Here is a 15,070-nt window from a genome sequence, read left to right on the forward strand (position 1 = left end):
AAGGGTTTTTGACACTTTAATAGAAAGAGAAAGGAGGTGGAGGAACCATTAAAAATAGATCAAGGAGAATGGAAATATGAGCAAGCGAAGGATTTGTTAAAGGACTTTCCAAACCTCAAAGTGGAGGAGGTTTATTACCTGATCCAGAGATTGTGAAGGAGGGAGAATCCATATATGAAACTCTAGAATGGACCGTAATAGTATTTCCACGAGGGCAGGGTCGAGGGAAGAAAGTGATTCGCCCTGGACTGGTTTACAACTCTTCACCGAAAGAAGGGGACTGGGCACACTACCCATGTTGTGGAACAGTGTGTGCGATGCGGAGTGCAACCCTGAGAAAGATCACTGACCGCGAACGATTTGGCCCTGCATCGCAGTGAGTGGAACACCAGAAGAAAGGAAGTCTATGTGGGCTAGTGATGGCCAGCTGCCTGATTTATCTTGTTTCGACCCTGTTGGTCTGATGTCAGAAACACTACGAGTCAATAAAGTTGAAGAAGAAAATATAAAACAGTGTCTGCCTCTTTTTCCCGCCAAAATGTAGGAACTGCCAGTACTTTCAAAAGAACCCAATCACAGGTGATCTTCGATCCCCCAGAAAACACTTTGTTGCCCCCTTGGGGGTCATGTTCCCCTGGCTGGGAAACACTACCTTAGAAAAGAGCAGGCTCAGGAGAGTCTAGCCACCCTTTGCTGGTATGTGGGCTTTTGACATCAAAGGGATCTGAATCTAACCAAAAACAGACATTGGAGGTAATCTGTAATTAGAGCTGAAAGTACATTATTGTGGTAGGGAGGTGATTGAGGCAGTCTTTCCATGTTAATGGAGTGAAATTTCAAAGAAGTCCTGAAAACAAGTCACAGAGCAATGCAATCTTAATTTGCACAATCCCACTCAGATATTCATATTAATTAAGAATTTCCTTCTTCCAGTCTTGGCTTATCTTTAAATACTTTCTGGTTTCAGAGCTCCCTTTGGCACTAGAATTTACCATAATCTCAAAATCGCCCTTATTTAAGTGTTGAGAATCCATTGCTTTGTTACTCTTGTGAATCCAGGAGGTCAGCTTAATTCGTTGCAAGGTAGCTAACTTGAGTTATGTTTTTATACCCCATAGATCTGTAGTATTAATAGCTCACTTATGGAAATGATAGACAACAACTGTTTTAAACCCCAATACTGTATTAGTTTGACACCAAATTGCACTTATAGTTTATTCAGAATATATGAATTTTTGTTTTGTTTTATCAGGGTCAAGTTTTCCCACAGATTTAGATCACAGTACTGTAGTTGTATAGGCTGGCTTGTCACTAGGATATACCTGCAGCAATGGATTTGCAGCTACTTCTTTAAATAATAATAATTAAAAAATCCCAGCCAGTAATTCTCATTCTGATTAACTTAAGTGAAGAAACTATGAATGAGATATTTAAATTGATTTGCCGCTGAATAAACTATGATAGTAATTATTATGGCCCCTGATACTAAGGCTAGTGACCTCTAAACGATAACATAAGAGAATACACGATTGTCACTTGCCACCACTCAAACACCATTTGCGATGACATTGTGACCAATATGGCTTTACAAGCCTTTTCAAGGATTGTACCGCAAAATATGTTTAGTACTATAAATAGAGCAAAATGATCTTTCAGAGATGTCTTGCAAATAAGAGGTAAGTACAGGATGAGAACAAAGTGAAATGAGGCTGAGCTGGAGGGTACTGTAAAGCTATTGATAAACATGTTCATGCTAAAATATGGAATTTAATTGTGGTAGTGTAGTAGGTATCAATTAACTTTACAAGGCCTCCAAAAGAGTTAGAAAATTTAAACTTGTAACTTTCATTTCTAGTCAGAAGCAAGGGAGATTCTATGTTTTAAACATCTAAGTTGAGTTAAATATGGATACAGTATGTCTCTTGAAGGACAGAGATTTTTTTTAAGTTAGTATTTCCCAAAATGCAGAAGTCATTTAAGAGTCATTACTCCATATTTGTAACATACTGCAAGTATTAATACAAATAAAGATTATATTTGTTTTAATGGAGTATGAGCAAGCAAGCTTTGCTATCAATCTGTTGTATTTTATTTTGCATAGTGTCATATTTTTAATCAGACCATTTTTGTGTTTTCTTCCATTTGCTGAATAGATTTTAGTCCACTTTTTAGGATGACTATCATCACAATCATTTCCGATTGTTAAGGCAAAAATAACAAGAATTAGAACCTGGGAGCCAATGTATCAAACAAAATCATTTTCTCTAAACATAAAAAAACAGAATGTAATGGTGCAATGCCAATTAAAACCTACTAACAAACGTTGTTTCCATGTATGTTGTACATCCTGAGATGGATTCAAGTTCCAAGGCATGGCGACTATATAGCTGAAGAATCGTTGTTGAGATATTACAGTAATAGCAGATAGCAGCATTGCTTGGAGAAACAGGCAAAAAAATATTCTGGAAAAACCTTAAGATATCCTCAGAAACACAACCCTGGAAGGACTGAGCAGGCTGAAGGCATGAAAAAAGGAACACTAAGGAGGAGTGGAAATCAAGTGGAGTATTCAAAAAAAAAAAGTCATGGCCAGCATATTGGTTGGCATTTTGAACAGAGGCATTCTGCCCCATAACATTTGTTGCAGGACCTATTTGTGATACAGTATTTGACATTGCTATCTTGTACCAGGCATACAATACTGCCAATATTATACAGACACAGCATGTCTATTCATTATGGATATGTGGTTAGAGAATTCAGTTGCCTGACTATGCTTTAATTAATGTATACTTCAGCAGCTTTATGCTGTATTTATTATAATTGCAGGTTAGATGCAGAAGCCAGACCTTTCAAAGAGGAAGTTCTGTTAACGGTCCCTACTGCTAAAAACAGCATCCCTTGCTACCACCACCTTTCTTTAGCCTGATAATTCAAAATGCATCATGTAATATTAGAGCAAAGTAATTTTCTCTGCTGCGCTCTATTTAATTGGTTGCAGCTTTTTGAAGACGTGAGCGCTTGCAATGCCCTGTCATGTGTTGATGCTAAAATTATTGAACTATTGCTACTAAGTTTTCAGTACTTTGTGTTACCGTGTGAGAGAAAAGACTGAGGCTGCTGCTTTGGATGGGATCCAGGAATCCTCCGTTCTGCGTAGTTCTGGCCTTTACAATAGCTGATGCCAATTACAGGGCAGACCCTACTATGAGGGAGTTGCTTCACAAATTACCAGTAATTCTTAATATCACAAAAAGACAGCACATTATTAAATATGTTCCCTGTTTCCCGAAAATAAGACCTAACCTGAAAATAAGCCCTAGTATGATTTTCCAGGATGCTCGTAATATAAGCCCTACTCCAAAAATAAGCCCTAGTTAAGTGAAACCCTGCCCTCCACCAATGTGCAGCAACCAGAAGAAGATGACATGACTGTATTTGAATAAATGTAGATTGTTGTACATGGAAAAAAATTAAAACATCCCCTGAAAATAAGCCCTAATGAGTTTTTAGAGCAAAAATTAATATAAGACCCTGTCTTATTTTCGGGGGGAACGCGGTAATTTGTAGTGGTTGAGATTTTAGTTCCTGAATGGAGGAGATGTGCTTGTGAGATTTTCACCTCAGCTGTTCAATCTGACTGACCTTTCATACAGCGTACCTTAAATACAGCAGGAGAGGATATTCACTGCTGTTCCTCCAGTGTGAACTACTCCTTTTTTGCCACTTGACTGGTTGTGTGTTTGTAAGAATGACAACAGTTTCCCTCCTGCCTGTGTGGCTGAAGCTCCGTTCTGCCACTCATCCACCTCTGCTCCTGGAGCCACAGTAACTTCTGGTGAGCCTGTGTCAGAGCTCTTTGCAAAAGTCAAAACATGAAACTGTGTATTTGAACTGGAGCATGTTGCACAATGCCTAGCAAGGATCAAGGTGTTGGTGTTTTTCTTTTCCTCTGAATGTAGTGGAGGGAGGGCAGGAAATACTGAAGCTTTCCGGTTAGAATTTCCTATTCCTTCTGCCAATGGAGGGGCTGGGCCCTGTAGTCACGCACGTCAACAGCAAGCCGTTTCCCAGCCGTCATTGTTACAGCGTCAGGAAAGTGCTTTCCAAGGAGCAAAGCAAAAGAAAGAACACAGAGATTACATGAAGCATGACAATGTACCCCATCTAATCTTTTTAAGGAATTCTGCTATTTCATTGTCCTCATTGTTTTGTGCTCTTCCACACTCAAATGGGATTTAAAGATGCATATAACAGCGCTAAGATTAATTGTGGCAACAAATTTTCTTCTTCAGCATAAGCATTAGTGCAGAAAGACAACTCATGGACTGAAATCCTGTTGCGGATATGCCAACAGTGTAACTTTTTGATGTGAATTGCTGTAAAGACATATCCGTAGACATTATCTGTTGCATCTTAAAGTCGTATCACTTGCATAACTGCACAACAGGTTTCAGCCTTGATGTAGCAATGTGGAACATTTGTTTCTGGGGTGGGGTTTACCTTTAAGCTTCCAGAATTGTAATGGCAGTGGTTTGCCATCTGTCTAGCTTTAAGCTAGCCTAACCAAAATATATAATAAATAGAGTAAATAATACACTGGATCTGTGTGTTCTGTGCTGTCAAGTTGGAACTAACTTATAGTGGCCCTAATAGGACTTTCAAGGTAAGTGAGATATTTAAGGAGTGGTTTTACCAGTTCTACTCCCCCAGTGAATTTCCATGGCTGAGCAGCGATTCAGATTCTGTTCTCCAGAGACCTAAACCATCACTCTATCCGCTACAGCAGGGTTCCCCAACCCCCGGTCTGGTGCCGATCTATGGCCTTGACTGGACTGGGCCTCGGAGACAGATCTCCCGCCCCCTGCATGCCCACCTGCACAGCCCTTTTGCGCATGTGTGCGAGTGCATGCCACCACTGCACGAGCACCCCTGTCCCTTTTGCGCATGTGTGTGTGTGTGCCATGCGAGTGCCCCTGGCCCATCGCACATGTCCATGAGTGTGTGTGAGCACCCCTATCCCCTTCGCGCATGTGCATGAGTGTGTGCGCACACCACATGTGTCCCCCCTGCCCCTTTGCACATGCACGTGAGTCCCCTCGCGCATGCACCACGGCTGCAGCCGTCTCTTGAGGTTTGGCTGGGAGGGAAGTAGCGATCCAGCGACTTATGGCTTATGTGCCCGCAGAAAGGGCTCTGCATGCCAGCTGTGGCACACGTGCCATAGGTTCACCATAGCTGAGATAGAGCATTGATTCATTGAGCTGAGGAGCAGAAAAATACCCCAAAATTACCGCAAAAGAGCCTTCTTCATATCTGCTATAATTATTGCAGTCAGGTCAGAGCAGCTATGAATGATTTCATCCACAAAGCGTCTAGCAAAGCTGCCACAGTGACCCACCAAACCCCTGCCTCCCTGCAGTTTCCCAGTCTGTGATGTACCAGGCCTGTAACGACTCTGAATAGCCTCGCTGCGTGCTGCTATATAATTACAGTGCCAGTGTGAAAAGTAATGTTTCTTTGCTACTGGGCACCTGCACCATACAACAGACCTAAATATGAGTTCTGAACATGTTATCGAAAAAGCTGCAACGTGCCTGAGTTTTGCGGTTATCTTATAGATCCCTGCTAACTGCTTGCCTTTAAAATTTTTGGAGTGATGTTCAATCTGGCTTTTAATTTTCATTGTTCTCACCCCACTCCCACCCTGAATTGTAGCATTTGCTTCTATGCATTCCTCCCTCCTTCCCCCATTTCAGTATTTTAAACATTACTGTGCAGTTCATCATCAACATCATTTTAGCACTGTAGAGTTGGAAGGGACTCTATGGATCACTGAGTCCAGCCCCTGTCAGGGAGGCACAGAGGGGAACCAAACTCCCAATCTCTGGCTCCTCAGCTAGAGACCTAAACCAGTGAGCTATCCAGCAGTTCATGGTTAACTGACTACAACTTCTAAAAATACCTTTCTCGATAAGGACTATGGTTAGTGTTTGGAAGATCTGTGCTGTATTTCCTCTCCTGGGCATTTTAGTCGTAGTCGTTGTTTTCCTTGTTGTTGTCTCAAGGTCTCTGGGAAACCAGGAGGGCTATCCAGCTTCATCCGCATGGGAGGACGCTCACGATCAGCTATGTCAACTCCCTCCTTTACTTTCTTATCTCTGAGATATGCCAGGGCTTCGGCAGAGTCATCAGCTGCCTGTAGTGACAGGAAGTTTTCCAAGAGTCCTCAGGAAACTATACAAATTCATTGTGTACCAAGGGAGGGGAACATTTTAAGAGAAAGCAAAGGATTTTTGCGGTATTTTTGATGCTGGTATCATAATGGCAACACAGCCGGTAATTTCACCACACTTGATAACAGCCTAAAGTGGGAAACAATGTAGACCCCGGGGGGGGGGACCTGGGAGTAATAGAACATAGGTTAGATTGAAGCATGGGAGGAGAAGACATTGAATGAGGCAAAGTTCTGGGCTCTATAAAACCTGAAGCTGTGGGGAAAAGATCTTCTCTCAACTAGTACATAGTTGGTACCACCTGCTCATACTGTATACTGTATGTGAAGAGTTTTAATTATTCAAATGCCTTATGGATCTGATCAAGTGATTTGGAAATACCTTGAATGGACATCAGGGTGGTATACCAGAAGAGAATATCTCCCTTTTTCAAGTTGACAAACTACAGTTTAATAGAGGGAAAGCAGGCTGTACCATTATACGTGTGTTAGCACAATGATAATGGGAAATCTTATGAACGAAGTGTTTGGTCCGAGATCTATTACCGAATATCTAAATCCATGAACAGAAAGTAGTTCTTGAAAAGTGGTATAATCTTAATAGTCTGGAATTACGAGAAACTGTTCTATGTTTTTCTTTCTTTGAGAATGCAAGTAACTATAGTTTGCATTAACTGTTGAATTTTAAAGGTGCAAGTGGTTGTCTGGTTCATTATTTTTGATTCTTATCTGATTGGCTCTTGCATCACTAGAGCTGTGATTGTGTACAAATGTATGTAGGACTAAGTCATACTAGATTCAGTGGGATGGGACTGAATACCAAGTACATGTTGATAGACTTGGACTCTACGTTTTGTACAGCTTGTAGCTCTTATAACTTTTATTTTGCCTGCCTTTCCAATAAGGTGTTCTCAAAAAGAAAAATGTGCATATTCCAAGGCAGCGATTATATTATTCTTAGACCAGTTTCATACGGTTATCAATAGGTGATTTATCAGCTGAGACTTCACTATACACTATATACAGTAAAGTACTGTAAATACATTCAAAGGGGATTCTTTCTCACATTAAACAACAGTGATGTGTATTTATTTTTCAACAGGTATAGGATGACTGAAAGAGGCATTCCAGGATTTATTACAAGTCACAGGAGTAGCAATATAGGTAAAAACCGCTTAAGATTCCATTTTCCTTGTTTTTGACACTCCTGGACATTTTACACTTTATTATTATTATTATTATTATTATTATTATTATTATTATTATTATCATCATCATCATCATCATCATCATCATCATCATCATCATCATCATCATCATCATCGGCGGCGGCGGCGGCGGCGGCGTCAGCGTCCTCCTCCTCCTCCTCCTCCTCCTCCTCCTATAAAAAACACCAGTCATTGATTAGTATTATATAACAGATACAAGTTTTAACCAGAAACCTAAGTATCTGTTAAATATCGGTACAGTATGTATGTTGTTCCCAATAATTGCATATTATTGTTGTTGTTGCTTTCAACTTATGGCAACCCATTTCAGGTTTACCATTTCCTTCTTCTGGGTGTGCTCTGGAACTGTGTAGGTTGGTGAAGGCCACACAGGGTGGTTCATTTCAGAGGAGGCACTGTGGGGAATTGAACTCCCACCCTCTAGCTCCACAGTGAGAGACTTAAACCACTGAGCTGTGCAGCCAGCTGGAATTTACACTATTAGCTAGTCATATTAAGTATATGGAGATAATATAAAATTTGAGGTTTGTTGAGTTTATCGTATCATTTTCTTCTCTTTCCCCCACTTATATTGTATACTTTGAATATTTTATGAAATACATATACTGTATTTGTGAGTTGAAATTTGCTTCTTGCTATGCACTTGTCCTTTCTTTCCATGTTGGACAGAAGCACCTGGGGGAAAGCCAGAAGCCCTGCTTTGACAGCTTACTTATTATTAAAGTTCAGTATCATGTCCTGCAGTGCAAAGTGCTTTGAAGCACTATAAGCTTTATTACAATGCTTTTAAAGATTTTTCAGAATATGTAAAGAATGAGAAAAAAAACTGGTGGGCAGCCCAATTAAACCATTATTTCTCAGAAAGAAATTTCACTCTCTCCAGTAAGATTTGCTTCAGTGTAATATGTTCAGGATTATGCCATAGAAACAGTTTCTGTCAGCCCCCCAGAGCATGGCTGAGCAGTAGGACATGATGAGAACTGGAGCTCAACCACATCTGGAGGAGCAAACATTCCACAGCTGACTAAAGGGATTCAATAATATTATCTAAGATCATCTGGAAGTTGAGTCATGGCAAATGGGCTTCTTTCTTATTAGATTGAAATGTTTCACTACTCCTCCAAGTAGCTTCTGCAGTCTGAGAAGTGTTGGTAGTTGGTATTTATCGTGCTGCCCTTTCATCCATCCCCAGAAAGATCAGGGGACACACCAGAAAGACCACTGTTAATGACCCATGGCAGTGGGTGGAGAAGGACTGTAGAGGTTAGATTTCCACTCACCCTCAGTCCTTTGCCCACCTAATGAGCCTGTTCTGACCAGAGGGAAGTGAAACCAACGTGGACTATATATCAGGTCTCCTACCAACTCTCCTCAGACTGAAGAAGCTACTTGGATGAGTAGCGAAATGTTTCAACCTAATAAGAAAGAAGTCCAGTTGCCATGATTCAGCTTCCAGATAACTTCACTTGGATGACTGAGAATCTTCATAGATATATTATCTAAGATCACTTTTGAATTTTTTTATAAGAGTGGTTGTCCATAGGGACCTGGTGTGGTAGAATATGAAACAGCTGTGGCGTGCACACTCTCTGTGGTTGCCCACCCCAGATCTAAGGCTGTTGGTGGCTTCTTGCCAGAAGCAGACAGCTATAGCAAATATGTGTATTTTAAGTGAGGTTCAATGGAATAAGTAGAAATCAAGTATTTAGTTTGAGTAGCTTATTATCTATATTTCCCCACTTACGAAGGCCTGGCACTTCATCTCAAATGTTTTATTACTGGGACAGATGCTTTAATGAAACATTACTTCAGATGATTAAGAGAAATAAAATTTATCTGTAGCATAGCTGTTACATGTTATCTTTTCTGCAGTTGTTAATTTCACTCTAAATGTAGCAGAACCAACAAAAATGATAAAGTTTTGATTGTGTTATAAAATGTGTAATGATGAGAAACAATGCAATGCTAAATTTTATTCACATATTTGGACTATTTAGACAGCTTGGTTGTTCGTGTGAAAAATGGGCTTAAGAGTTCAAAGTACAAACCTGTTGACTATGTGCAGCTGCAAGCAATTACAGAAGCCAAGAAGTTAGAATCTGTTAACATCCTCTTAAAGGTGAGCCACTGAGAACTCGAATGCAATTTAGATGTCGGAGGTCATAGTCACAGCAGCGAAACGCCTCTCTGGTTTCGTAATTTTTAATAATATTCCTGTTGGGCTTTGCAGTCTTGTGGTATTTTCATCCAGGAGATGCATCGTGACTTTCGGTTACCGAGCCATGTATTTCCAATTCAGTAAGTGCCTAGACCTTCTTGTTGACACGGTGTGACAGAAGTTAACTGAAGCATCAACACAAACGCTCTGGAAATTAAAAAATGACAAGTTTAAAAGGACATGCATGGTGACCATAGTTCAAAAAAGTTGTGATAGGGCCATTCACACACACAGTAACACAACCTTTTTTTAAAAAAGATCTGCAACAAAAATAGTAGAAGTGAGAAATGATCTGCAGTTAGCACCCTTGCTGGGTAAATTATTCGCTAATGACCGCAAATTTATTATACGAACTCAGTGAGGGATAGGAAGGCAATATTTGGCTCGTGTGACCATGGCTGAAGAGAAAGGAGTGAATAATATTTTTTTTCCAAAAAGCAACAAGCATTGCAATAAGTTGTGTGTGTGTAAGAGCAAAGAATGGCATTAAAACACGAATGGGAATTAATTACTTTTTGAAATAAATTTTTGAGGCTCTGGTGCTGTTTAAGGATCTGTGCCTGACATATGATAGGGATATGCATAAAGAAAACTTTCAGTTGTGATTCATTTCGGATTCTTTCAGGAGGTGCCTCATTCCTTTTTGGATCTTTCAGTTACCAATCTTTTAGTTACACTGAAAGTAACAGTCTCCACTGGGTTCTTTTGTTTCTCCCCTCTCCCCTTTTGTGTTCTGTCTAGCACTTGTCAAAAAGCTCTGAAGAAGCCTTAAAATTAAAAAAATATATATATGGACAGGGCAGGCAACAGAGACTAAATTCAAAATCCCTAAAGTATACTTAAAAACTACTTCAAAAAAGCAGGGCAAGGTGGGCAATCCACACTAAACTAAGCAAATAAGACAATTTTTAAAATTCAGTCCAACAAAGAAAACTGCACAAACACGAATGCAAAGGAAAAATGCAAAATAAAATACACATACATACCAGCTCCTTACTCCCCAGCCCCACAAAAAAAACCCACCAGCAAAAAGCAAGGAAGCAAATAAAGGCAATAATACAGTCCAAGTCCCCTCCAACCAAATTGATTAGAATTCGGGATGCTTCCCCCCCCCCACAACATTGATGCCTCCTTTTCTCTTCCCTTTCTTGAGTTTACTACCAGCACACAGCAGCAAGAAACAAAAAAATAGCCCAGGAAAGGAAAAAGGGGGAAAGAGGGAAAGAAAAAAAATCTAAAAAATTATCCTAAGGATGCAAGCTGGTGCTACAGGCAGAATGCCTAGCAGCAGCAGCAGCAGAAGCAAACATAAATTGGATGGTGGGAGGGGGAGTCCTAAATTAAAAAACTATCAGGAAAAAGGCGAAAAAGGATCTGCAAGCACAGATAGAGAACACAGTCAAGATGGAGGGAGCCATCCATGGAGCTCAGGAACATGCAGATCCTACCTACAAGGAAGGACTGAAGCAAATATTTACCAATTCCAAACAATGTACTGTAGTTTCTTTTGCAACTCAAAATTCTCCCTCCCTCTCTCATGGATGTTCAGCCCTCCCTACACTATTTGATTAAACCTTTCTCTGGTAATTTGACAGATGAGAGGTGAAGGAAAGGGCAAATGAAAGAAACAGGAAAGAATTCAGAACTCTCATGTTCCTCTTTTTCAGTAAAATTTAGGATTCAAATTTCAGAAGCTGCATTTCAGAAATCAACAAAAATAATCTGAAAATAACAGTTAAAGCATTGTTTTTCCCCCATTCATGTTAACTTGGAAGTCCCATCCCCATCAAACAAGTTTTTTTTTTAAAGGATTGAAGATTTTAGGCTAGAGCCATGCAGGGCTGACTCAAGATTTTTTGCTGTCTAAGGCGGAAAACTCATCAAGTTCCTCTCTATTATACATAGTAATAAATGAAATTACAACAATTTGCTACCCTTTCATGATCCCCAAAAACTATCTGAGGCAGCCATTTCACTCTTCATATTAGTGGAGTAGGCCCTTTATCCTAAGGCCTGTTTGGCTGACTCTGAGATTTTATGTCCCATAGCAAAACTGCACCCATTAAAAAAAGAATATTCTAATTATTAAATGATATAGACTAATTTGCACTGCAAAACATAGAGTGCCATCTTAGCTGCTAGAGGAGAAATTATATAATTGAGTGAAAACAATATGAAACAACTTTGGCCTTCATGGCACTTATCCTCAGCTCTGTTTTTTTTAAATAGTTCCAACACCAATACTCATAAAAATTTAATTTTCTGGCTTTGTTGTACTGATTCTGTGCTTTTGGGGATAAAGAACAATTTTTTTGTTGCACACAAACAAGAATGGAGAAGGTACTGTTTTTGTTTTTGAATTGTTGTTTCTTTGCAAATACAAGCACACTGAAATTTGTTTCCTAATGCAAGTAGTGCTTTAGAAGTACAAGTTGTGCTTTAGAAAGCAGGGCTTAGCAATAATGTCTTCCTAGCATTTTCCAGCCTTCCCTATTTTTTCCTGTGCTCTTAGCGATAATAGCAAGTTACAGTGGCGTTGTGGGGCACAGTACACATTAGGCAATATTTGCCTTTCTCCCTTCATGGATCAAGGCAACATTCCATCAAAGGTCAATCCAAGAATGCCTTTCATTATAAAGGTACCACATGATCATTTGGGCAAAGGGAAGGTGCCACCTGCTATCCTTCTGCTGGACAGTTAGGAACACCACAAAATCAGGGCTGATATTAAACCCTACTGCAGATACTGGGAGGATGCAGTGGCAATATCAAAGCATGATGGAAAACTCTAGGAGAACATGATAAAACCCATGCAGAACATTTTAACACTATACTCCAATTTCATTAAAAATGTTATGTGTTTCTGCAAATGGTTCATGTTCTTCCTAGAAGTTCATTGCAAACTTTCTTAAGCCTTAGGGTTCTGATGCCTATATTTCCAGGAATGGATATGTCTTCTAAATCCTCACAAGCCCCTCCCAGTGGCCACTAGAATTTGCCTCAAGCCTCCTGCCAGTTTGGGTTGTTCCCTTTCCAGTTTTTCCTCTCCCTTCCTCTGTCTGTTCTACAGACTATATGTGTCGTCACCCTTTGCATGAAAGATCAGTATTGGCAGTGCCATGAATCCTTATGCCAAAGCGATACCTATTTCTGACAGGGACAAAAATATCTCAGCACTGGCATTTTTTGTGCTTTGAGTTTATAATTAAAGTGCCAGATTGGCATTGCAGGAAGTTCTCAGTTAGAAGGGAACAGCTTTGGGGGGCTTGGCAGAAGCACCCCAGGAGTACCTAATTCTCCATCTGCATGATGCCTCTCATTCTAGAGAGAGACCTGCATGTCAAATACATTTCCATATCCTGCCATAGCAACCTGTTTCTGCATACGTTTCCCGTGGAAATTAGCTGCCATGGTCAGTGAAAGTGTTTTATTCTGGAAGTGTGTGGCTACACAATATGTGTTTATCTCTCTGCATACTGGGGAGATAGTGAAGAGGTTACAACAATTGTTAAATGCAGACACTGAAAGTCATGCTTAGTTTTTAGAATATATCTAATGCTTAGAGTGCTGCTAGGCAAAGTCCTAAATCTAATGTGCTGATTCCATCGAGTAGATCTGTTTTAATCAATTGCTGAATAGTGTGTCGGCAAATCCTGTTGATTCAGTTCACAGTCTTCAGTGGGACTATAAAGGTGCGAGTACACTGGCAAGCTGAATTTGATTCACAGTCTTATAATTGCATTCTGTTTTGTTAATCACACAAGACCCTAGATTGTTTTTGTGCCAGTGGCCACACTGGCTTTTAATCTGATGTGATTTGATATGCACCCAGAGCCCATGGCTCTCCTTTCTTTGATACCACCCAGCTGGTGATCGTTGACTCTCCTTTCTTATCTTTTTTTAAAAATTTCTGTGCAGCAGTGATCTAGCAGTAAACTAGTGTATCAATGCAGTGGTAAGGTGATCTAGTGCTAAAATCAGTAGATTGTTTAATTTATATTAAATATAATATATTCACCCTGTCTAAATACATTACCATAATATGACCCAGATTCAGACCCTCCTTCTTTTGTAGAACAAATCAAATCATCACACAGTCACTTTGAAAGCACCATTCAAATTGTTTCAGATTTTAAAAAATAGAACACCTTTAACCCTACCCCCCGTGGTAGGGGGAGAACTCTGAGTTGGAAGCAAAAAGGGCCAGACTAATTTGCATTGGCCTTTGAATCATGTGATCATTGAAAAATATATTTTTTTCGCTGCAGTTAACATAAATATTAATTTACCCTTCCCAGGTATTTGCCAATGACGTTTCAACTTGTCTTAGACCAAGGCTAAAGCCTCTTTTTGTGCTTTGTCTCAGTTACAGAATTTTAGGGGAGGCAAATCAAAGCCCATGTGGCATGATCATGCAGTTGTAACTTTCTTGTCTTTTCATCACTGGTTCTTTTGTATCTTTTCTACAGATAAATAAATGAAACAATATTTTAAAAACTACATAAGCCTTTTGAGTAGGTTTTGACAGTACTACTTTTTATTGTGTCTGACTATATCATTTGGCAGTGGTGCCCCATGTCATTAAGACAAAAAGACAGGGAGAAGCTATTATTAAAAAAAAAGGAAAAAAGTAACAATGAAGAAATGGTGCAATGACTGTTTCTGCATGTTATAATGTTCTTTTAATGATACAGATATATTTTGTCAAAGATGTTGGCAGCTGGTATTTATCTATGGGCTGTCAGAATGAAATTCGGCTCAGTTCATTCAACCTTTAAAACTAAATTCTAGTCTTACATCTTTCAGTATTTCATTTTTCACAAGTTTTTTCTAGTCAAGGAAACGTTAAAAGTTATTCATTGCAAAGCTGTGCCATGATGAAGATAGGTTTTCATATAACCTGTAATAGAAGTACCAGAGTGGTATTTTGTACGCTGTAATGGAAATACATGGGAAGGCATATGAGCAATGACAAGTGGTTAGATGTTAATTGTTCTGAAGAGAAAATCAAGAACTTTGCCATTCATACAAACCTAAAGCATGGTCCTTAACGCTGATAATCCTTGAAGATTGGCAATATCTTCATAGAGACATAGAAATGGAGGAAATGCATCTTCTTTAAAACTAAATATATTAAAATCTGGAATTTTTTAATTTTTGCACATTTTCAGATTATTTTTGTTGAATAAGGATTGCTGTATAAAATGCCAAGAACCTCTAAAACTAACTGTTAAACATTCTCCAATAAAATGTTACAAAAGATGGGTCCCATTCAATATAGCTGATGTCACTAGGATTGCTTACTACAGCTGAATGCTAGGATGGGATATGGTAATGATAACAATTATTTGTGTTAATCTTGTCTGAAGCGAGTATTCCATATTTAAA

General features: G+C 39.4%; 1 protein-coding gene across 6 annotated transcripts in view; it reads left to right on the forward strand.

Annotated features, from left to right (window-relative positions):
- CCDC148 (coiled-coil domain containing 148) overlaps positions 1-15,070 on the forward strand; it is a 151,242-nt gene that overhangs the window by 32,899 nt on the left and 103,273 nt on the right. For 5 of the 6 annotated variants that reach the window (XM_072982785.2, XM_072982796.2, XM_020801165.3 and 2 more), the window contains exons 2-3: positions 7,338-7,399; positions 9,462-9,583. In XM_072982785.2, the coding sequence (XP_072838886.2) occupies positions 7,345-7,399; positions 9,462-9,583 (177 nt within the window). In that variant the 5' untranslated portion in view covers positions 7,338-7,344. Of the gene's footprint in view, positions 1-6,209; positions 6,340-7,337; positions 7,400-9,461; positions 9,584-15,070 lie in introns of those variants that run through there. The other variant, XM_072982802.2, reaches the window with a different exon arrangement.

The sequence above is a fragment of the Pogona vitticeps genome, chromosome 1 (genome assembly GCF_051106095.1).
Source record: "Pogona vitticeps strain Pit_001003342236 chromosome 1, PviZW2.1, whole genome shotgun sequence".
Classification (NCBI taxonomy): Eukaryota; Metazoa; Chordata; class Lepidosauria; order Squamata; family Agamidae; genus Pogona; species Pogona vitticeps.